Raw genomic sequence first — 26,018 nt, forward strand, 5'->3', positions numbered from 1 at the left:
TGCACTCACTTGAGGCACTCCTTAAAATGGAGAACATCGATATCTGTGCAGTGACTGGGACCTGGTTCAAGGCTCTAGAGAGCACCCCTGTATTACCAGGCTATAACTCATACCACACTTTTCAGCCATCTAACCTGAACCAGAACACCAAAGGCGGAGGTGTGTCCATATTCATTAAGGATATCCACACCTCCAGGCTAGTTGTGCAGCATAATGCACCCAAGGTTATTCAAGTGCAACTAACTCAGGGCAAAACTGCAATCCAAATTGTAGCCTGCTACAGATCCCCCACCATGCCCCAGGATTCCCACTCCTCTTTTCTTGATATACTGGAAAATATTAGGGTTCAGCCAAACACCCTAATAATGGGCGATTTCAACTACCACACCATTAACTGGGAAAACTATTCATGTACCAACTCCTTCATTCAATGCTTTCTGAAATTCATAAATTCCAATGTCCTAGATCAACTTATCCACACCTCCACCAGGGGCAACAATATCCTAGTCCTAGTCATTGCCAACATGAGTGACCACACCTGAAGTCAACTCCTCATTGTTCAGATCCGACCATAAGCTTATCACCCTAGATATCCGCATCCCGCCCCCACCCACCATTAAGGAAACCATGGTAAAAAATGTCTCCAAAACCAACGTCATGCTTCTTAAGACAGAAGTGGTGAACTTTATGACACCCATGCAGATGGACAGTACAGTTATGACTGCTGAATCCTACACAAATGCACTCTGTAAGCACTTACACGAGTGCATGGATCGTGCTATCCCAAACAGAACCAAGATGCTCTCCTCCAAAAAAAGGAAGCCAATGGTCCCTGCCATAAACAAACTCTACAACAGAAGGAAGAAACTGTTGTAAAAGAGAGTAAAATCCCATGAGTGGAGGAGCTCCCTGGTCATCCTCAGTAAGAAGCTGAGATCCCTTATAGGATCCTCCAAAGCTAGCTACGAAAACAAAATCATCACTGATTCTAAGGGCAACCACAAAGCATTCTATAGCTATGTCAAGAATCTCAATGGCAACACCCAGATCTGCTCTGAGGTACAGCACAATGGCATGAAAATTACAGAACCAACTGATATTGCCAACATCCTGGCAGATATGTTCAGTGCTAACTTTACCCCCCTCTCACCCCCTAAGAAGCCCATATCTATACAGGAAGAATGCAGAGTCCCTGTAATCACATCTATGCAGGTAAAAGCTACACTCTCTAAAACCAAAAACACAGCATCCATGGGACCGGACAAAATCCAAGGCTGTGTTTTACATGAACTGGCTCCCCACCTAAGCACCATGTTTAGTCATAGTCTCACATCAGGCTTTGTGCCCACTGAATGGTGCACAGCAACAGTTATCCCACTCCACAAAGGGGGAGCTACCACTGATCCTGGGAACTATCGCCCTATTAGCCTGACAAGCCTGATCTGCAAAGCCATGGAACGTATCATCATGGAACTCATAAACAAAGACATTGGTAACCTCCAAACTCTGGACCCCACCCAGTTCAGGTTTGTGAAAGGCAGATCATGCCTTCTGAACCTGATCAACTTCTTTGAGGCAGTCACCAAAGCTGTAGATGAGGGTAAGGTGGTTCACACAGCCTATCTTGACCTCGCAAGGCTTTTGACACCATCCCCCATTCTGGAATTATAGCTAAACTCACTAAACTAGGTATAAATCCCTACGTCACAAGATGGGTTGCCAACTGGCTCACTGACCAAACTCACACTGTAAAAGTTGCAGACTCCAAATCTGACTTCAAACCAGTGACAAGTGGAGTACCACAGGGTTCAGTCCTGGGACCTCTCCTGAAGTACAGGCTAACACAGAAGGCCTCTGGCTAACGAAGTTTGCAGATGACTGCAAACTAGGAGCCATAGTCGATTCCCCAAATGATGTGAGACAGATGCCTGGTGTCAGAGGCATGGCCTCAAGCTCAATGTCAAAAACTGCATTGTCATCCTCTTTGGTAAAAACTCTGCACCCATGAACTACCACATAAACAGCAGTCTACTTAATGCTGAATGTGTGATAAGAGACACAGGTGGACAGTAGTCTCTCCTTTGATAATCACATCGCCACAGTAGTCAGGAAATCCTTCTATGTGGTACACCTCATCACAAAAGGGTTCCCATCCAGGAAAAAAGAGGTTATTGTTCCCCTCTACTCGGCACTCATTAGACCCATTATAGAGTACAATGCCCCTTTTGGAATGTACCTCACAAGACATCTACAACAGCTGGAAAGGCCACAGAAGTACCTCACAAAGAGGATTACTGGCCTCAGATGCCCTATACTGACCATCTCAAAAACTACAGTTTTACTCTGTAGCATATCGCCTACTCTGAGGAGATCTCTGCCTAACATATAAAGCTATGTTAAACCCAGAGCTGTTAGACATGCTACACCTAAAGAAATACCAATCCCTCCGAGCTACACACTTTAGGGACCTAAACCTTGTCACCACAATAAACAGTACATGCTGGAAGGATAGATTCCTGTCCCAGAGACTTCCTATACTGTGAAACAAGCTACCCATCTATGTCAAGCAAAGTTCCTCATTAGCACTCTTCAAGAAAACTCTTGATGAGTGGATGGGAAATAGGAAATACACCCTGGGGATCACTTCTGTGGCTCTGCTCAACAGGGGCACAGGAAATTAACTTTCTTGGGTGGCATAAGCCAGGAAACCTTGTTGGCTAGGCTTACTTAGGCCCTTGGGGCAATAGCCTAGTACCTACCTATGAACCTATGAACAACAGGAAACATGAAACAGGTAGACACACAGACACAGGGGCAGTGTATCTATCCATGTTACCTGCAACCCAATTTACATAACAGCCTAGGTGGTGGTGAACTGACCTGTTGGAGATAAGGCCATGGCTATGATCCTGCATGCTTCCCTGGGAGAGAATGATCAGTTTTATCTCTAGCATGGTACCCCTCACACAGACCCCGAGAAAAGTCTGGTAACCTCATCCATGCAGATCCCTGGCATACTGAAGCATTTGTCTGATAACTGAGGGACTTGTGTGAGCACACTAAAGGGCATGATTGTGTAGCAGACCATAAGTAAGTAAAATATGCCTGAGCTAGTATGTGTAACTCATTACGTTTAACTTCTGACCCTTACTCATTGTGAGAATGGTTGGTGTTTTGCAAGCAGACAGTAATCAACAGATGCTCAACTTCTTGGCATGACAGGAGATCGAAAGGAGGTCATGAAAATGTATAAAATGACTTTTTAATCATATGCTGTTTATTTGATATTTATTTGTAGGTAAACTGGCCCACAAGGGTCCATTTTTAACTTGACCTTGTTACAATTATGCAAATAAAACAAAATAAAAATTAAAAAAGAGCCAGGGTTTAAAAAGTAACTAAATGATAATTTTTGTTCTTTTAAGATACAGTGGTCGAGAAATATAGGAGAAAAGGTGAAAAGGTTACATGGTTTGAATGTGGGCTAAAGTGGGACTAAAATAATTTGAATTAATATGGAATCAAATGGGTGGTAAATTGTGACAAATACATTTCCTGTTTGACAGAAGGAATGCTGAGTTAGGTACACATGGCAAGGCTAAGGAGATGGCACTGAATAACTTTCTGAATGCATTTGAGATACTTCAGGTACAATTAACATTGGGTAAGACGGCGATTCAGGTCATAGCCTGCTATAGGTCCCCAACCATGTCCCAAGACTCTCACTCCATGTTCCTAAGCACCCTGGAAACCATTAGGGTCCAACCCAACACTCTCATACTAGATGACTTCAACTACCCCTCCATCAACTGTGAAAATTACTCATGCACGAATACACTGACCCAATGCTTTCTGGAATTCATCATTTCTAATGCCCTGGACCAGCTCATTCTTACCCTCACTAGAAGTGGTTATTACTAACATGGGCAACCGTTGCTCTACACCAATAGTCAATTCCTCCCTGGTTAGATCCGACCACAAACTAATCACCGTGGAAATCCACATCTCACCCATACCGCAAAGGTATTCACCATGAAAAACTTCTCCAAAGCTGACTTTGGCCTCCTAAAACAGAGATGGCCAACTTTACGGTACCCATGTCAATGGAAAACAGATGCATGACTGCCGATTCATACACCAATGCACTGTACGAACACGTACATAAATGCATGGAACTAGCCATACCCAACAGAACCAAGACGCTCGCCTCCGAAAAATAGGAAGCCAATCTGGTGGTCCCCTGCCATTAATAAACTCTACAACAGAAGGAAGAAACTGTTGCAGAAAAAGGTGAAGTCCCAAGACTGGAAAAACTCCCTTATTAGCCTCCACAAAAAGTTGAGATCCCTCATGAAAACCTCTAAAGCCAGCTATGAAGGCAGAATTGCGGCAGACACAAAAAACAACCACAAAGCCTTCTATAGTTATATCAAGAATCTCCACGGCAATACCCAGGTTTGCTTTGAGTTACTGCACAATGGTACCACCTATACTGAGCCAACAGATATTGCTAACATACTGGCTGACAGATTCAGTGCCAACTTCACCCCTCTCTCCACCCAAAGGTCCAATCACAATACCGGAGGAATGCCAGGCACCCAGCATTACTGCAGCACAGGTTGAAGTTGCATTGTCCAAGGCCAAGAATACAGCTTCCATGGGACCTGACAATATCCATGGATGTGTTCTACATGAACTACAAAGTGAACTGGCACCACATCTGTGTGCCCTGTTCAGTCACAGCCTCACCTTAGGCTTTGTCCCTACCAAATGGCACACTGCTTACAGTCATCCCTCTCCATAAAGGGGGAGTGACTACCTGGGAATTATTGCCCCATTAGCCTGATGAGTTTGATATGTAAGGCTATGGAGCACATCATCATGGACCTAATTAATAAGGATATAGGGAATCTCCAAACTCTAGATACCATGCACTTTGGTTTTGTGAAAGGTAGATCATGCCTGCTCAACCTGGTTGACTTCTTTGAGTCAGTCATCAGAGCTGTGGATGAGGGCAAGGCAGTTCATACAGCCTACCCTGATCTGGCCAAGGTCTTTGATACCATTCCCCACTCATGAATTATTGATAAACTCACCAAACTAGGCATCAACCCCTATATCACTAGATGGGTTGCAAATTGGCTCACGGATAAAATGCACAGGATGAAAGTAGTGGACTCCAAGTCAGACTGCCAACCAGTCAGGAGTGGAGTCCCACAGGGATCGTTCCTGGGTCCTCTCCTGTTTGGCATCTACTTATCAGAAGTCCAGGCCAACATGGAGGGACTCTGGCTGACCACGTTCGCAGACAACTGCAAGCTGGGAGCCATTATTAACTCCCCAAGTAATGTAGACATCCTACAGAAAGGCCTCACTGAGACCAATGACTGGTGTCGAAACCATGGCCTTAAGCTTAATGCCAAAAAATGTGTCATCGTCCCCTTTGGGAAGAACTCGGTTCCCACTAGTTACCACATTGATGGGAGCCCACTGAACACTGAAGGCATTATAAGAGATCTGGGGTCACAGTTTGACAGCAACCCATCCTTCGACCACCACATTGCCACTGTGGTCAGAAAGTCCTTTATGGGGTGCATCTCATTACCAAGGGTTTTACATCCAGGAATAAAGAGGTCATCATCTCTCTCTACTCTTCCCTCATTAGGCCAGTCATCGAGTATAATGCCCCATTTGGCATGTACCTCACTAGACACATGCAACAGCTGGAAAGGCAAGTACCTCACGAAGAGGATCCTAGGGTTTAAACACATGTCCTACATGGACAGACTCAAAAAAACTCCAGGTATTTTCTGTCTCATATCGTCTACTAAGAGGTGATCTTTGCTTGACTTACAAAGCCATGTCTTACCCAGCTCTGTTAGAAATGCTACATCTAAAGAAATCCAAATCCCTCCACACCACATGTTTCAGAGACTTCAACCTCATTACCATAATCAACAGAACATGCTGGAGGGGCAGGTTCATAATCCAGAGACGGCCCATGCTCTGGAATAGACTTCCCATATATGTCAAGCAGAGCACCTCACTGGCCCTCTTCAACAGAAATCTTGATGAGTGGATGGGAAATAGACATTTCACCCCAGGGATCACTCTAGTGGCTCTAGCTGATAGAGGCACTGGGAACTAACATCTGGTGGCACGATGCCAGGGCACTTCTATTGGGCTAGGCTTGAAATGGCTTCAGGGCCATTAGCCTAGTACACACCTATGAACCTATGAAGGTTCCACAGAAGGGAATGCTTTTGATGTCATATGACAGAGAGTTCCAAAGTTTATATTATGATCAAGAAAATAAGTGATTAGCATGAAAACGAGTATACATGAGTTGTTCTTAATGCTTTGGAGATGTTAGATGCCCTTAGGGGATTGGGGTTGACATAATAGTTAGGGTGATTACCTCACACACAAGAGGTACATGGTTTGATTCTCACAAAGAGAAACTGGCTAGGCTTAAAATGGTCCACAAAAGCAACTAACCTAGTACTTACTTATTTACCTATGAACCTTATATCTGGAGTAAAGGTTTTATTTTGTTAGTTTGTTTATATATATATATATATAATCAACTGTTGTTTTTAAGACAATGTTTTACTATTAGTTTGATGACATCATTGTCATTACAAATGACCATGAAAGAAGGGCAGTTCACTTTTCATCATCGTAGGATTTTGTTCCTTCCAAGGGTGAAAGGTAATAACGCTATCTATAAAACAATTATTTTTTTCACTAACTCTGTGGGAGCTCAGAAGCATACATTTTATGAGAACACTAGAGCTTTGTATAAGATGAATGAAAATGCTTTTATGTCTTGCATTTCTACTAATACGTTGTCTTTTTTCTCCCCAAATAAGATGCTTGCTGCGTTAAAGACATTAATGAAGAATTAGCAATTTCTCCACTATCCCAGGTCAATGACATTTACTGGAATCGCTGTGGAAATCTCAGCACAAAGTAAGTGTAATCTGTTCCAGAAGATGGTTTTATAATTTTGTTTCCTAATGGGGAATGCTGTTAACACTGCTGCAGTCATATCTGTCATACCTTCTTCAGTCCTAAAGAAACTGCAGGATATACACAAATGTCTGAGCAAAATAAGTAACAATAGTTATTAAAATGAAAAAATAGTAAACAGGCTTAGCTCTGATGTAAAGCCATGATCAGAAATGCAGCCATGCAGTTTGGCAGTGGTAAAATATCACCACTAGGACAGGTCAGGCTTCTGGATATAAATTCATTGAGGGAAAGAAATTTTAATACCAAGCTTCTCTGCATTTATATCCAAGGGTATTAATAACCATAGATGTACCATGGAATATATGGAAGGAGGTAGGGTAAAGACAGGCTGTAGTTTGAGCTTTGGACAGTGGGAAGGGGATGTTATCAAATGGAAATTATTACTAAGCCATGCGACATTGCTGTTTATAAAATACCATGGTGGTGCAGTACCTAGCAGATACAGTGAATGAAAATGTATCAGGAAGGTTAGAGCTTGTAAAGCTGCCCTGTGATGTTCCTAGTATCTTGACCATGAATATAACAGATTTTCTTTTTATGTGTTAGTGAAGATTCAAACCCTAAAGTACAGCCTGTGCCCTAGCAGTGGATTATTGCAGGAAAGAGCTTGGTGATGTTTACACCCTAACAGGATGGTGACAGTATGGTCATCCACTACGTCGTTAGGGCAGTTCAGAGACTGTTACATTTGGGTACACATGGTAGGCCAGTCACTAATGCAATACACAGTCTATTAAAGCTACCTGTCTACCTGTCCAGGGTCTGGCTACGAACATGTCATGGCTATGATTTTAGGTATATCAGCATGTGCTAGTGTCCTGTTCAGTGAACAGGGAATACCTGTGATGACAATAACAGCAGCAGTGACCTGGTCAGTGAACAGGGAATACCTGTGATGGCAATAACAGCAGCAGTGACCTGGTCAGTGAACAGGGAATACCTGTGATGGCAATAACAGCAGCAGTGACCTGGTCAGAGAGTATAGAAAACACCAGTGATGAAGGTAACAGCAGCAGTGACCTGGTCAGAGAACAGGAAATATTGTACCTGTGATGACAATAACAGCAGTAGTGACCTGGTCAGAGAACAGGAAATATTGTACCTGTGATGACAATAACAGCAGCAGTGACCTGGTCAGAGAACAGGAAATATTGTACCTGTGATGACAATAACAGCAGCAGTGACCTGGTCAGAGAACAGGAAATATTGTACCTGTGATGACAATAACAGCAGCAGTGACCTGGTCAGAGAACAGGAAATAGCAGTGGTAACAGTGAAGCACATGGATCAGCATGCCTACCAGAATACAGGGTGCACCTCTGCTGTCAGTGGAATGGACATATAGTAGTGTCCCAGCCAGAAAACATGTCATAGCTACAGTGACCATGACACCAGCATAGATTCTACCAGAAAAAAAGGGACAGGATTCAGCTTTCACAAAGCAAACAGGGGTAGCTTACAACGAGATACTTAAGACCACTGATTCACTGATGAATGTGTGACTTTCTCTGATGTCCCCTAAATACTTTAATACTTGGGGAGAACATTCTGTAACTAACAGTATTACTTATAACTATTTAGTGAATAATTTAATAAACATTGGATTTTCATAATCACCTTAAGTATTTATATCCATGTTGTGCATGTGTGTGTGTGTCTGTCTTTCTGTCTGTGTCTTTACACCTGCTTATCCTAGGTATATGGATGTATATATAGACCCCTGACTATACAGTGTATATTTCAAGTAAGTGTCATTTATATGTGACTGGATTTCATTTCTCGTTTGTTTGCAGGTGTGAGAACTTCATGAAACGTGTGGAATGCTTCTACCGCTGTTCACCTGATGCAGCACGCTGGCCTCATCCTGAGCGTTCCACTGCCATCCAAGGTGTGCCACTGTGCCACCAGTTCTGTGACCAATGGTGAGTTAATAAGTCGCATAAATAGTGTCATCTGAACTGAGTAGTATCTGAAAATGTGCTGAAATATCCTTGAAGCAGGGTTGGTTGACTTACCATGCTGTATCACCATATATCAGACTACTGTGTCACTTCTGCTTTCTGTCACACATTATGTCCTCTCACATCATGCAAGCGTAAATGTAGTACCTTATTTTATGGTTTTCGTTGAATTCTCCTTCTGTTAGTTGCACGGTCTTATTGCTAAAACTCTTCATTTTTTTCACTTGATTTAATGTGAAAACAAAGACCTGACTCAGTGGAAAGAAAATAGTGTCTTAACTCCCTTGATGTCAGTGTACAATAAAACTCTAGCAGACAGCAGCATATATTTCCTGCTGGTTAATTGACCACTTTAAGCTACTACAATATGTATTATTTATTATATTTAATAACCAGGTGGTCCTTCTGAGCCAAGACCCTTTTACAGAGGAGACATGAGGTAGCGATAAACAGCAAATCTACAGTAATTGACAAAGATGGGACAGAATGTCCTTTTATGTATATATATTGCATTTTAGCCTTGTATCCTAGCTCATTGCTGAATCGTATTCAGAAAGGAACCTGTTCACTTCCCCTTGTAGCAAACAAATAAATTGTACCATCATCCAGAATTACTTAATGAATGCCTGATGCATTCTGAAAAAGGGCCAAAATGTTCCAGTTAACTTACATATAAAACAAATTCTTCCCTCTTCTTCTCACATTTCTTTACTATAAAATGTGCAACATTGTTAAACTTGCAAATTTTCATATATTTTATTTGTGAACTAACTGGTTTCAAGAAGTGCTTTTCTGTCATGATCAGCATCAAAAGTCTGAATAAATGCTGGTGAAGCAAATTATAAGAAGTAGGTCAACATGAAAAAGACAGTACAGTAAAACACACTTGAGCAGTATACACAAACGAATGTGGCAAGTTACAAAACAGACAAGCATACATGTGTTGAGATATACAAATTATGTGTTGTGATTGTGTTTATTTGGTTGTTAAATTAATAATTGAGCGTATCCATCCCACTCTTTTCACCCATGAGCTGATCCACAAGGGAAAGAATACAAAATATATGTGGGTATTTTCAGCATATCCAATCGCCTAGTATGTTTTTAAGAGAAGGGAGGAAACTGCAGTACTTGTAGAAAACTATAACAACATGCAAAATTCTGCACAGACACTGAGTACAGGATGGGAAATAGACTCTGGAGCTATATGGCAGAGATCTTAGAACTGTGCTGTTTCTTACAAGGTATGCTGCTCCTCCCCTGCATACACTATCTTAGTTACTTAGTAATCAGAGTGATTTAAAACTTCAGACCTAATATTTACCTCCTTCTCCTTTTTACTTCCAGTCCCTTCAGCAAAAGTTACATCCTGTGTCTTGGCCAACCTCCAATCAACCCAAGGCTGTGTCGTTGCCCTGCACTGTGAAACCCTGCGTCGGTGAAACACTAAAGTGCTTTCAGCTACACTAGTGTATGTTAGAGTTGTATTTAATCTGTCCTCTAAACTGAAGACTCTTTCCCCTTTCAATGTACGCATGCACACTACTGGTCCCCCCCCCCCATATTTCTCTTCCTATTGTACTCCTAGGTCAATTACTTAAAACTACTTTCTCTTGGAAAAAGTTTACCTATGTACCTGCAGCCTATACTTCAGTTGTTTTTCCCTGTAGAAGTGGTAGTCTTTTCACCACACTGTACTAGATTAGTAGCATAAGATTTGTAGTTATTAGGAAGATACTGCACTACACTGACCTGGAATTGACTTAGCTTGGTTTTCCTGTTTTCTTTTTGGCAAGCTGGCCTAGTCCAGTTTTTCTGACTCACAACCTTGTATTACTTTGTGTCTACCCCCTCCCCCAACTTGAACCTGCACACCTCCCTCCCACTCCTGCTTAATTACACAGGTATCAAAAAACCTGATGTAGAAACACACCATGTTTTGACTTGGCTTTTTTGCCTTGCTTCATAGGAATCCCCAGTAGTGCGCGCACATTTAAGTACTACCTGGTATTGTTTTTGTTTGTGATTCTTATTGCTATTTTTGTAAAGTTCATCCTAAGGGGGATCCTGCAGTGCTTCTTTAACCACTCTGCCTCCCCAAGAACTAACTTTAAATGTGTATGTACCCTATTGTAAAATAAAAAAATATCCTATACCTACCAGTGTTGTATATTAACCCTGTGTGCATTTGCTAGCATTTTACCATGGATTTTATCTCCCTTTACTCTCCTAGGCTCTTTCCCCCTCCTTTGAGTGCTCATAGCTTACCGTTGTACTTACTCAGTTAGGTTACCATGTGGCATTGTTCAACCACTACCTATCTTTTAATACAAGCCAAAAGTACTGTAACTGTTCTATTAATTTACCACTGCCCTGTTTTAGCCCTATTTATACTTACTATATTCTACTCAACTGCTACTGCCCTGTTTTCAGCTCCTATCCCCTGTCAGCCCTCTGCATCCTTCTAATTTCACACACACAGTGCCTTATGCCAGTGCCGTCTTACCTCTGAGCTGATTCTCAGCTTCACTGATAACTTTTCGCTGGCTTTCTTCCATCTCCTTGGCGCTACCTGCTCCATTTGGCCTGCAGGCTCACTTCACTCCCCTACCCCAATTTCCACCCACCCCCAATACTCCTACTTTTATTTCAACCACTCCCCACCCAGTCAAGACAACCATCCAGTCAAAGCTTTCCCCTCTTTACCCCTCCTCCTTTCACCCACAGTCAACCATCCAGTCAAAGTCTTCCTCTCTTTACCTCTCCTCCTTTCACCCACAGTCAACCATCCATTCAAAGCCTTCCCCTCTTTACATCTCCTCCTTTTAGCCACAGTAAATAAATCACTAATTAAATACATCAGTCTTTCACTACCCCCTCTCACCCCACAGCTCTTCTCCCAACTATAAATCCGCCCATATTAAACTACATTTTTCTAACCATGCTTTCCTTACTGTTCCTAACACTCCAAACCCCTCATCTCCCTCCTACTACTCCTAACAACTTTATACCATGCCAGCTCCTATACCGCCAATCAGTTTCCACTCTCTACTCCTTACCATACTCCCACAGAAAACCATCTCCTCCCTCACACAAATAATCATCTCTTTTCCATCTCCTTCTCTCTGTTTCAGCTCAAACCTCTGCACCTTTTTAATCCTAAAATTATTTCCACTACTGCTAAGACACTTGCTCTTAAGCAAATACTACACCATCTAGAATACCCTAAATCCAAATCAAAACTAACTAAAATAACTTCCTTCAATAACCCCATCTTAGCTGGCGACATTCACCCCAACCCCGGACCTAAACCACCCACAAATAACAATCACCCTCCCCTTCCTCTAACCTTTCATCCCCCTATAATACTCTTACATTTTTCACATTCAATGCCCAGAGTTTCAAAAACAAAGCACATCAGTTTCAAGCATGGCTAAATCATAACCAACCTGACATTGTAGCCATCGCCGAAATTTGGCTCAAACCCCACATCTCTGACTCTGAAATCCTGCACACTGGATTTCAAACTCATAGATGTGACCACCCAAAGAAAAAGGCGGAGGCATTGCATTAATCTATTCCAGTCTGCTTACCTTAATTCCCCTACTAAACCCCATTCCAAAATTTGCCAATGCAGAACTAACAGTCTGTCTATTAGAAATGAATAATCACAAAAGCCTCTGTATCATTGCCCTTTATATCCCACCCAGAAATAATGTCTCAACCCTTGAAGACATACTCCAATGGGCCTCAGTTGAAATTAACTTTGAAACTTACATACTAGGCAATGTAAACATCGACTGGAATAAAATCAACAGTCACATACCCTCCCTGTCCATTAACCTCTTTAAATTTACTCAAGTACTCCACTCCATCAACAGACAAAATAAAACAAATCCTCCAGGATCCACTCTTGACTGGATCTTAGTCACCGATCCAAATAAAATTACCAACTCTCTCACCATCCCTGACTATTAGTGACCACCTTCCAGCTTTCATTCACTGTGCAACCACCTCCCATCTACACCAACATTGATATATTCAGACCCGCAACCTTAGTAAATTTGACCCCAAAACATTCTCTAGCTATCTCAAACAAATGAATTGGAACATTCTAAAAACCTTTCCACTTGATAAAGCCATAGACCACTTTAATTCTGATTTCCTAGATGCTCTAAATTTCCCCAGCTCCACCCAGGAAAAAAGAATAAAAACTATACCTGCCCCTTGGCTCCCTAGCTCCAACAAGGAAAAAAGAATAAAAACTATACCTGCCCCTTGGCTGACCAAAGAAACAAAGCAAAGTATGCATCAAAGAGAGAAATTCTGGAAGCTTTACCAAAAGAATAAACTTCCTGAAACCCTTCTCCAATATACACAGCTCCGTAACTTTGCAAAAAAACAAATCTTCAAAGACAAACAATCCTACTACACTAAGCTCCAGTCCAACCATCCCCAAAACCCTAGGCTTTTTTGGAACTCCATAAACTCACTCCTCAACCCATTTTCCAAAAATAACCCCTGTCCAGACCCAAGTAATTCTGACCTCGAATTAGTCTCACTGTTCAGCTCTTTCTTTATAGAGTCAATATCCGACCTAACAAAAACTTTTCCCAACAATGACCCATCTCTCCTACATTCCACCTCATCTAAGTCCCCAAATAATTTCCCCCCTATGTCTGAGCTTAAACCTATCTCCACTAACTACATAAAAAGACTTCTATCCAAACTTAAACCCTGCTCCAATGCACCTGACAACATCCCCTCTTCCTTTCTCAAGTCTGCTACCGATGGTATAGCTCTCCCAATTAGTACCCTAATTAATAGATCCATAAAGGAATCCTATGTCCCTAAACTCTGATGTTCCACCTTTATTCTTCCTCTCCACAACAGAGGCAAAAACATTAACATTTCAAACTTCCACCCTATAGCTCTTCTCTCTCCAATCACCAAAATCCTAGAAAAATGTATCCACCTCCAACTTATGCCTTTTTTGACTAAAAACCAACTTCTTGCCCCTACCCAACATGGCTTCCAACCAGGACACAGCACCATAACAGCTCTACTCTCATTCTTAAAAACTGTCAATCAAGCCCGAGATTCTGGGAACTCAGTATCCACAGTGCTCCTAGATCTCTCTAAAGCATTCAATAAAGCACCTTCTAAGTCACCTCTCAAACCTAACTCTCTCCCAAAACACTCTTTCTTGGTTCTCAAGCTATCTGTCAGATAGATCTCAGGCTGTGAAATGGAAAAAAAGGCACCTCACCTTTCTTACCCAACCCTACGTGAGTACCACAGGGGGTCCATCCTTGGACCAATGCTGTTTAATATCTTTATCGATAACTTTCACTCTGCTATTCCTAATGCCAAAGTCATCCAATATGCAGATGACTCTACACTTGTCTACTCTGCCTCTAACCTCCCTGAACTCCTATCTAAAACTCAGACTGCCTTCTCAACTACTGAGATCTAGATGCACCAAAATCACCTTTTTCTCAGTGCTAACAAATCTAAAATACCACTATTCACACCCTCAAAATCTTTCTCTTTTGATAAAAATTCCTTCCAAGTCCTTAGCCAAAGCAAGTCTCGGACCAAAGTTGTTCCCTTTGCCAAACTACTCGGTGTAACTACAGACGAACACCTCAAGTTTGACATCCATATTCAGCCAAATATAAAGAAAACCCACCAAAAACTAGGTATGCTATGCAGGAACAGCCACTTCCTCTCTACTTCTACCAGGCATACTCTGGCCTCCTCTTACCTCCTTCCTTTCCTTCTGTACGGCGCCACACCACTAACTAACCTGTCCTCTTCCATCACTTCCATACGTGAAAGCTGTTATAACAAAATTTCTAAATTTACCACCAAAGCCAGACATTCCACTCATCACTGTGTTACCCTACAGTCCCTCAACTGGTTAGAATTCACCGCGGTGATACAGCGGTAGCATTGTTACCTCACAGCAAGAGGTTCTCCCGTTCAATTCTCGGCGTGGCTTGGGAGTGCCTTCTGTGTGGAGTCTGCATGTCCTCCCCATGGTTGGGTAGCATTCAAAAGACATGCATGCATAAATGGGAGTGCCTTCTTTGAGGGTTGGGTGTTGAGCTGGCACCTTGGCATTTCGTAAAAATCTACTGCCAATCGTTAGCGGACCGGAGTTCCGCTGTGGCAACCCCTTACTGGGAAAAAGCCGAAAGACAAACAGCAACAACAACCTGGACTTCCTCCATCTCACTACAGCACATAGACTAATATTTAATCCACCCAAATGCCCCGCTCTAATTGACATCCTTTCCCCATACACCCCAAATAGAACTCTCCGATCTGAACACCAGAACTTAATTACTGTCCGCAAACCTAAATGTCCTGCTGGACAACTTCTCCTGTCCTTCTCCTTAGGTAAGAAATGGAACTCTCTCCCTTCCACACTAAGGATAATGTCAAACACAAACAACTTCAAAACTCAGCTTTACACCTACCTCTCTTCCAAATGGAAATGTAACTGCATTCTCCATATCTAGAACTCTTTAACAAAAGCCCCTGGCAGGGTATCCTTCTGAGTTCTTAAGCACCTTATAGCTGGCTATAACCTTCTATGGCTAATTCCCATACAATCTCTCACACTCTGTAAATATTGTAAATAGCTTTTGACTTTTGACTTTAACTGTATGAATTTGTTAAAATGTATCTGCATGATATGTTCCACTATGGGCAATATTGCTCACGCTTTGTATTATTTGATATGTATTTGTACTTGTACTTTTATTTTTATTGGGCTGCTGTCTTTACTGTAATCTGTTTCATGGAGCTTTTCTCCCCGGGCCTCCACTGAAAGTGGGCTCTCTGGGCTCAGTGGACTTCCCCCATTAATCAAACTGGAAATAAATAAATAAATCTTACCACTCAGCCAGTATACTTAATTTGGTAAGGTAACACGATCAAACCTGGCATGCTATAAAAAGAAGAAACATATTGTAACTTTTAAACAGGTTTAATAAATTATCCCATAAGACCTAGGCAAACATACAATAACAGAAAACAAAATAAACCATATTAACATTTTTCCTTTTATATACATTATACATCACATATATTTTCTTTATAAATGTCATCAGTCCAAACATTACATAAATTGCTCATTTTTGCCTTTCCTTAAAACTCACTCCTCCTGAACATTATTCTGCATGTACTGTTTCCACAATTTCCATTTATTTCTATCAAATGTGCTCCCTTCCTTTCCTAAAGGTCCAGTTCTTTTACCTCTTTTATAATATTCAATACTTCAAATGAAGTTGGTTTAGACTCTGATTTCCTTTCTCTAGTAATTGTTTTTTTGGCAGCCAACAGAATTAAACTTAATAAGGCCTTACTATGGCTAGGCAATTCAGATCTTCTATCCCAGCCCAAAAAATAATTCCTTTAATTACAGCCATTTGCTCAGACAATATTTTTGGCAGAGTACTCAGTAGGGAAGTTTAAAACCTTCCAACTTGTTACACTCCCAAAACATTTGTACCCAGTCACATCTTTCTTTCCTATCACACTTCCAACATTTGCTATCTACCTGAGGAAAAAATTATTTTAAGTTTGCTTGAGGTATAAAAATATCTGTGCAAACACTTCCAAGCAAACACCCTAAACTTTCTGGACTTGTTTGTAACCTTGTTAGGCATATACATATGCCCTCCCATTGTTCCCTTGTAAATTGCTTTTCTAACCTCTTCTGATTGGTTCATAGAGATACTGCGCAATATTTTATATGCCCTAATAATTATCCTTTTTTTAACAGCAGCTTCTGTTCTAGATTCTACTAAAAACTCTACCAGAGCAGGTCTTCCACTTAGGATTCCCTTATCCCTTCTCTTTGTCTAAAGTCTGATATCAATCCCTGATAGGGAAGACAGTCATTAGCCTACAGTCCAAATGTCTTCTTGGCCGATCCCCAATCTATTACCTTTCCCTCTCTAACTATTTGCTCCCAATACCTTGGTTCTTTTGCCAGTTTTTCTCCAGTAAAGTCCAACCCATTCTTACCTATTTTCTGTACCCCTACTTGTATACTGTGACTGTTTTGAGAGAAAAGACAGGACATATTTATTTGTTTGTTTGTTTGTCTACATTTGGTGACCAAGACTGTCCAACTGGGAAGTCTTCATTTTCAGTTGAGCCCCAGGGAGTAAAGCTGCAGAAACATTAAGTCAATGCATTATAAGCATCTTTTCAGTCATTATGAAACAGCATACATCATGATTCAAAGGAATGTAAACTAACAGAGTAATGTACATTATTTATTCAGTTATTTCTTTGCTTGTTTGTTAACTGGGTGAGTAGGCTGGTCCAGATATCCTTTTCAGCCACTATCCAGGCCAAAGACACATTGAACAGTAAAATACAAAACCTGGGAAAGGCGCATATTAAAAGGAGTTCAAAACAGATATTGTTATGTATGCACTCCACATAAATCAAATGGTTACAGTTTCACTCACAGGGCTGCAACACTGCAAGACATTTAAATACAGACACTGTTATATGCAGAGTACAGGAATAAGATCAAAAACAAACAGCTTTAAGCATTATTTAACCAAATGATGAAGTACCTTCTGATATATTAGAAGAGGGCAATGTGGCTGGTATTCAACCATCATTTGTTCAATTATATTTAATGGTTGAATGCTAAAGCAGTTCAGCACCTTTAAGATGCTACATATGTATACTTGCTGTGGAATATATCATCCATTTTCTCTGTTGCATGTACAATTACAGCTTGCAAATAAATGATGAAAAAAATTAGATTAGAGTAATGCGTAGTTTGACTTGTCCCTGACAAGTTCTGATAAGGAATTCAGAGGAACAATCTTGCTACATGCTGTCTTCCGACTCACTAACCCAAAGGTAATCCTTTCAGGTTTAGGCCTTTTGGTTCCAAGTTCAAAGGGGAATGCGATGAGTTATAATGTCTACTTTGTGTGATGGTCTTGTTGGGCAATATACCTCATGTAATAGTATTAACATTAGGTGACTGGGACACAGTTTGATTGGCACAGTGAAACAAAGACACATCAAAAACAAAGGTGGACATCATTCATATAGAAGAGACACCAGTAATCAGACACAGAGGCTTACCAATCCCTACACCAACAACAATAAGAAAATTAATGAGGTTATCAGCAAGCACTGGAATATTCTAACCATGGATGAGATAGTGTTGCAGATAGTAGGGGAACAACCTAGATACTCCTACAGGAACACCAAATCACTTAAAAGAATACTTTGCTATGAGGATAACACTAACGATATAGTACAGTCAGATAGGCAAGGCACTTTTGCCTGCCAGAGTTCTAATCACTGTAAGTTCATGAAGAATGACAACACCTTCAAACATCCTGATACCGGGAAGCTGTATAGTTTTAAGCACTATGCTGACTGCAAATCCAGGAATTTGGTTTATTTAGCTCAGTGTTCGAAATGTGAATCTTTCTATATTGGAAAGACCAATAGAACATTAAGAGAGAGAGAGTAAGAGAACACTTGTATGCCATAATGCCTTAGCGAAGCACACTATCAGCAATGATGTAAGTCATAAATTTAGTTTTATGGCCATAGAGCTTATCAGAACCAGTACTAGACTAGGAAACATAAAGAACTACACCGAAAAGGAGGAAAATAAATGGATCCTGAGGTATCAGGCATATAACGGACATGGCCTCAATGAAAAGGTTCACTTGAAACCTTTTCTGAAAGATAGCCCAGTCAATCGCTGAATCTTTACTTGGTTTCACAGTACTAGTTATATACATTTTTTCATTCGAGGACATTACACCTCAGTCTAGTGCTAGTTATTCCGCATATCACCCATGTCATTATTTATAGGCCGCCATATTTGCTAATGATAGCAGTGTTCTTAGTTACCTTTTGCATATAGTGATAAATAAATAGCTTAGTCATGATTGTGTTTAGCCATTTTAGCATTATCATGTAGGTACAGAGAGTTTTTATTAGTAAATTATTTATTTATATATATATATATATATATATATATATATATATATATATATTTATATATATTTTAGAGCATTGCATTTATAGGGTTTTTGATATATACATTCTCTTTATATATATTTTATATGCATTTTAAGTTTATTCTTATACATATACCATGATATAAGATTATGTTTATCGCTTTAATGTTTTAATTGTAAGTAATCATGGGTCAGGTGATGCATGAAGAGCTATTTAATGGCAGTTTGGTTTTACAATTTCATTCAATCTGAAGAAGCGTTCTGTGCAATGCGAAAGCGCTTACTGTTCTACTTTCAATAAAGAGTTTTGTTGGATATTCAAGCCAGTGGTGTGCCTTTGTGTTTATGCCTCCATTATCTGTAAGAGATGTTGCAGCTTCAGAATCAGCATACTGATAGCAGTGGCTCCTCTGAATTCTTTGTTAAGCATGTTCATGAATTCATATCTCACCTTCAGCTATTTCAGAACTTTATCCATGTTATTCTCTACATTATATCTTATGAAAGGTGTGGGATCTATCCAAATTCCCAAATGTTTACTGCTGGGTCTCATCTATTGGACATCTACAGGGTTCTAAGATTCTGAGCACATCTTTTTCACATAAACTCTGAAGTCCATTAGAGCAACAATTCTACTCAGTTTTGAGTTTTTTTTTTTATTATTTAGACAATGCAAGATCACATTAGACTCGACCTGAATTATATTCTGTGCTTCCTCATTAGTGGCAACGTCACTGAGAAAAATTAAATTATCCACATATTTATTTGACTATTTATTTATCTTTGTTAACTGGGAAAGTCCAACTGAGATAAAACCCTCTTCAATGGAAGCCCAGGGAGAAAAGATCAACATTTAACACCAGTTTTGACATATGCATAAAATACAGTTACATAGCATCAGAAAGAATATATAATACAGATTAGTGTACATACATGAGAAAAAAAGTTTTACAATTGCTTACATAAACATCATTTATAAGCAGAGTATGAGCTTAGCTTGCATAGACACATCCAGTGTTGAATGTCGCTGTATGCTACATACATAACTATCTTTTTATAAATAGTCAAAAAATGAGTGTTAGGATCATAGCTTATTACAAGGCTAATGACCGCAGGGGGGCTTTTTAATCCTAGCCAAGCATCCGAAGGTGAGAATCAAACCATTCACCTTGTGTCTGTGAGGTAAATACCTTAATCTTTATCCCATCTCCAAAGCTGAAATGAATCTTGAGGGTATCTGCCTAGATAGTACTTATGTTAGACCAAGCCCAAGGATACCTTACAGGAGTTATCTTTTTAGGTAGCATTTAAAGCATTAGATAGGTCCACAAACAGATCCTACATTTTGTAAATTCATTGCTATTCTGACTGATAAGACTCAAATTCTATTTTCAGACAAGGAAATGTTTGTTGGAACTGGTCTCCTTTCTTTATTATTTAAAAGGTTTTCACTGAAAACCTTGAAACTGCATTAGTTGACAGGCATGTGGTCGACTTGCAGTTTTCAAGTTGGCAGAATGTCGAACCCAAATGAATCGACTACACTACAGTGAATGGGTAGTGTAAGTCGAGCATTTTGGTTCAACAGTGTGCAGGGTGATCGTGGTTTAGTGAGGAACTGGGAATTAGCACATTTCCTCACTGTAGCGCAATCTCACAGTTGGTATATTTATTGTGCAGAGGGGCACAGCCCCACACATGGGGGTGCAGGGGGCCATAGCCCCCCTGCAAAATAGTAGAATTGATGTATCATTCACTGTATTGTTTAACGGTATGTTAATATGCATAGCAGGAGGTGAGTGATGTCACCTCTTGCTATGTTGAATACATCGAACCATGGTTGTCGATGTATTCATTTTCACTTTGGTTTACTCTTCGGCATTTCAAATTCCACATTCTGGGTCAACATTCTAATTGGTCGACTGAAGCGGATTCGAAATGCCAATAGTAGACCATTTAAAATGGCAGCCATCAAACAGTAAATAGCATTAAGGGTATTAAATCCCTTTTTAAACCATTCTGCTTATATGGGAATAAACCATACATTTCCACATGTTCCACAGTTGGGAACTGACAGTTTTTGTTTTCTAGTAACTTAACCAACAACTTTAGATCAGCTGTAATTTTATAGGAATGGATTATTAGGGCCTGTTTAAGAGTTGTGTGAACTAGTACACTGTCTGGTAAGAGATAAATTGCAAATATGCTGGCATCTTTGCTATAATAGGAACTGCCACGTTTAGGAAAAGTGGACACAAAGTTTCCAGTTTTTATAGAGTAGCAGCAGTAAAGGTTAATAGAGAACACATGGCTGCGAACTCTGCATAAGTGTCAGAACAAATGCTAAAGGGATTAACTCGACAGTAGACTGTGCTCAGCAAGGAGAGTAAATCTTAGCTTCTGTCCAGAAGTTCCATACTTTTCATATTAGATCCCTTCAAATCTTCAAAGTAAGTTGCCTTGAGTCAGTATTCATTTAAAGAAACTTTATTCAGGTAAGCAATTTTGTCCTATATGCTAACATAGAAGCAGCTGAAAGGATGCATTGAACCGTATAGGCAACCAATCTGGGAGCTTTAATTATAACCAGTAAAAAGGCTAATTTTGAAAAACATGTGCAAATTTTAGCAAGGAAGCACAGCCAATCAGGAAGCTTCAGTTATGGCCAATAAAAGATTAATATGAAGAGCAGTCATAGCAACTGCTCTTCCCGTTCACCTTTGTTGAAATTAGGATAAAAGTGCAATGCCTTAGCCAGTCTTGATCTGACAAAGTCTATAAGACGAAAGCACTAATCCAAATAAAGCTTCTTTAAATGATATTGATTCAAGGTGACATATTTTGAAGATTTGAAGGGATCTAATATGAAAACTTTGGAACTTCCAGACAGAAGTTGAGATTTACTCTGTTTCCTGAATCACAACCTGCTCTCAAGCTACTCCCTTTAGCATCTGTTCAGTTTGTTCTGCTGGGGCCTCTCTGCTCCCCAGGTTAGTTTAGCTAGGATCATACTGCTTTCACAACTTGGGACCTTTACTTTTTTTGTTGCATAGGTATCAGATGACAGCAACTGAGAAACAAAAACTCCCTAGCCCTAACTATGACCAGTAGCTGAAATAGTTGACACAGTAAATTGCATGTAATAATAAAAAATGTATGATGTGCAAGTGGTCTTCAGAGAGTTAATGATTATGTAAGAAAGGCTTATTTATCTTGGATGCCTGCTATAGATATATATGGAGGAATGTGCAAATACCTTTTTAGAGAGAAAAGCACCCAGCACAACTAGTACGGAAGCAATAGATGGCAACAAAGGATGAACAACTGCAAGCACTGCAAATTAAATTTACATAAAAATAAAATCACAGTATTGCAGATAATCTAAGTCTGTAAACAGATAATTAAGGTACCTTTGGAGCTTAGTTTTCAGTAGCAAGCAATAAGATATTAAGGTACTCAGTACTGACCCTTTCAATGTACTGACTATCCTAAATGATTACCAGGTGCTGCAGTAGTTATCCCTCACAGCTCTTGGCTCTGTTGCTTGACTACTTGCTTCAGAACTTTTTGTATAAAGTCATGTCTTCCATATGTCCATGTGGCTTTTTGCAGGTTGCTTCTGTATCTTCCCATATCCCAAAGTGAGTAGGTATAGGTATATCTTCATGGACTGGCATCCTGTCCAGAATTACTTCTCTGCCCTGCACACACTAAGTGTTGGAATACACTACAAATGATAACATTTAATTGGATAAAGTATCAGAAAATTAATCAACCTTAGAGATCATGATTTCAGGGAAGCATCTTTAAGTATAAATTAGTTATTCCACATTTTGTCAACATGTACAGAAGAGCAAGACTCCCCATATTTTATTTTTGTTTTAGAGGTTTGTGTTAAGTATGCATTATAAATTCTAAATATTCTGTTTGTGTTGTGCCACAGTCAAGTATTGGTTAAAGTAAGACACTTAGAAGTATTACAAGCAGATATCAATTGAATTGGCAACAGTTTATTAATTAATTAATTTATTTATTTCACATTTATTAACTGGCTTGGTCCAGCTGAGTTACAAAAAAAGCTTTTCAGTGGAGACCCGAGGAGAAAAGCTCCAATAACATCTACATCAATAAAAAGTAAAAGAAACATTATACATAAGATAAAATAGTGTACAAACTGAAATACAGAACAAATTATAGCTGTCACATAAGAAAATGTTAGTACTAAAAATATAAACATACAAACAGTAAAGCTAGCATGTTCTAATATTTACAAGAATTAGAAGTAATGCCAAGACACTTCTTAAGTAGAGGTTGTCGAATGTGAGTTGCTGGTTAAACTCGGACCACTTGGGTGAGCAGTGGTATGCTCTCCATCAATATATCCTACCTACCCAACTCTAATCCAGCTTAGGGTTATGGAGTAGCAGAAATGGCAGGCTACTTAGGAGAGGCACATTGTATAGAAATTAAGGTAGAAGGTACATAATAGCAAAAAGAAAAGCTTGCCTAGCTTTAATTACTTTTAAAGACGACGTATTTTGTATATGTTTGTCAAACTGTAATTGGACTAAGCAACATTTTGGGGATTACTTCCTAAACTAATGGCTTGTCCAAAGGGGGTAAGATGAGAGTATTTTCATGGGTTGAAGATATTGGAAATGTTATAATGGCTGATTTTTGCTCCCACTTGAGATGAACAGCGTTACCCTCTTAGTTGTTTTCAGCTGAAGACACACAGTTTTAAGCCATAACAGCACTGAATTAAGGCTGGATTATAGTTTGGCATTGACTGTGGTGACTGCATTATGCTCAGAAAGGACTTTAGAGTTACTGGCATATTTGACCAATTTTGCCCCTTTACAATGATTGATCATCCAGCCTTTCACCCATCCATGCACAGTTACTTTTTCCCATTTTTTGCTCATGGAATCAGGATGTCACATCAGCAGTGACTATTATCTAGAGCCAATGACCATGGTCAGTTGAATCATTCACAAAGAGAGTGAACATGAGCATCCCGCAGCACTCGGCCAAATGGGACACCAGTGCCAAATGGGACACCAGTACTGATAGTAAGTGGTTGGAAGATGGCAACATTCCATCTGACTGGCAGGTCTCTTTCAATCACTTAGTGTCTTACCCAGTAAATGGCATTGAGAAAAAGGCCATAGCTTATGAGAAAGAGAAATAAGATACAGGACAATAGTAGCCGTACTGTGATAAGATGTTTGTCCTAAACATTTAGGACCAAATAAGGAATACTCTGTTGAAGGGTAACGCATCACTTTGATAACTTTTTCTAATCAGATGATATAGCTAAACAATGCCATCATACAAGCACAGGACAAGTAAGCATAACCATAGGAGAGGTTAAGGATAGGTCAGGCTGTACAGCTAAAAGAGAAACACTGTAGGCAGAAAATTGTTTGAGAAAGGAATGAAGTGCATCCTTAACGTTACATTAAGGGGTAGAAGAGATCCTGGTGGGAGGATGTTTTTACAGATGAACTAGATAACCACAGGAAAATAGTCTTAAAGACAAAAACAACGCTACCAAATCGCTTAACGTCAGAAAAGCACAAAACACTTTGTCATTAGCTTTCATCCACTTTAATGATCGTGAACTTCATCAGAATGATCATCTACCCCAACAAACATCTTTTTATCACTTATTACATAGTCACATGTTACAAATCAATTAACATTTAAAATGGCCATGCTAAAAATTATAATACACAAATTTGTAACTTCTATACACATCTATATGTATATGAATGTGCATGTGTATATATATGTATATACACTTAATGAACTTTAAAAAATTTTTGTCCCATATTGCAAAAAATAAACATAATAGGGACTACATTAATTGTAAAAAACACTTCAAACTGACTACTTCATTTAAACCTGGCTTTATGTCACCCCCCAGCCTAATCTGCCAAATACTTTCTTTACATTCTAATCTGGTTTTAACATCACCAGAAAATTCTTCAATATCTATATTATCAAGAACAGAAAATGTAAACTTTTTAAAAGATCTACATTCTTTTGAATGTCTAGCTAATGCATTATTTTCATCTCCCTTCTTTATGGCTAACTGATGTTCATATATTCTTCTTTTAAAACATCTTGTAGTTTTCCCTATATAAAAACGTGTGCATGTAAGGCACTGTGCCTCATACACTAACATACTGCTATTACAATCAAAAAAATTCTTTGTCCAAATTGTTCTATTTATATGTTTGAAATAAATGGAAGATGAATTGCTAACAAATCTACATTGTCTACAATTATGACAAGCAAAAGTTCCCTTTTTCAACACAATCTGCCTCCTGTTAAAACTTGACCCTTTACTTCCACTTTCAAAAATACTTTTTAAATTGCAAACTTTTTTATAGGTAAAAGTAGGACGAGAACCAATAACTTTAACCAAATCTGTGTTTCCTAACACTATTTTCCAATTCTCACTTATTAAATTCCTGATCAGTCCCATCTCATTCGTAATTGGCAAAGGGAAAGAACAATTATATTGCACTACCCTCTGTTCTTCTGTAGTACCCTGATTCATGACATTTAAATGCATAAAATGACTATTATTTCTTAAAATTGGTTCTGCCTTAGCATTTCTCAAAAGAACAACTTCATTTTCAATTGTTTTAAGCCATCTCAACTCATATCCTCTTTTCAGAAAAAAGCCTATTAACATTTCTAACTCTTTGGTAAATGTTGTGTCATCTGACGTAAGTCTACTAAGTCTAATCATTTGTCCCTTGACAACTCCTTTCTTAGTATGTTTAGGATGTAAACTGTCATAATGCAGATATTGATTAGCGAAAACTTCTTTCCTATAAACACTACTAACCAAGCAACCTACTGTGGAATCATACGATAAATGCAAATCTAAAAAATTCAGTTCTCTACCAAATCCTGTTATTATAAATTTTAAAAAATTAGTTGAAGAATTCAATTCAGATACAAATTTAACAAACATCTCATA

General features: G+C 39.4%; 1 protein-coding gene across 1 annotated transcript in view; it reads left to right on the top strand.

The window, feature by feature from the left end:
- The window catches only part of RTBDN (retbindin), a 431,720-nt gene that overhangs the window by 275,832 nt on the left and 129,870 nt on the right, over positions 1-26,018 (top strand). Inside the window, exons 3-4 of the mRNA XM_044084748.1 lie at positions 6,873-6,972; positions 8,829-8,957. Of these exons, the coding sequence (XP_043940683.1) occupies positions 6,873-6,972; positions 8,829-8,957 (229 nt within the window). The remainder of the gene's footprint in view (positions 1-6,872; positions 6,973-8,828; positions 8,958-26,018) is intronic.

Source organism: Protopterus annectens, chromosome 9.part0 (genome assembly GCF_019279795.1).
Source record: "Protopterus annectens isolate FY-2018-M chromosome 9.part0, PAN1.0, whole genome shotgun sequence".
Lineage (NCBI taxonomy): Eukaryota > Metazoa > Chordata > Ceratodontiformes > Protopteridae > Protopterus > Protopterus annectens.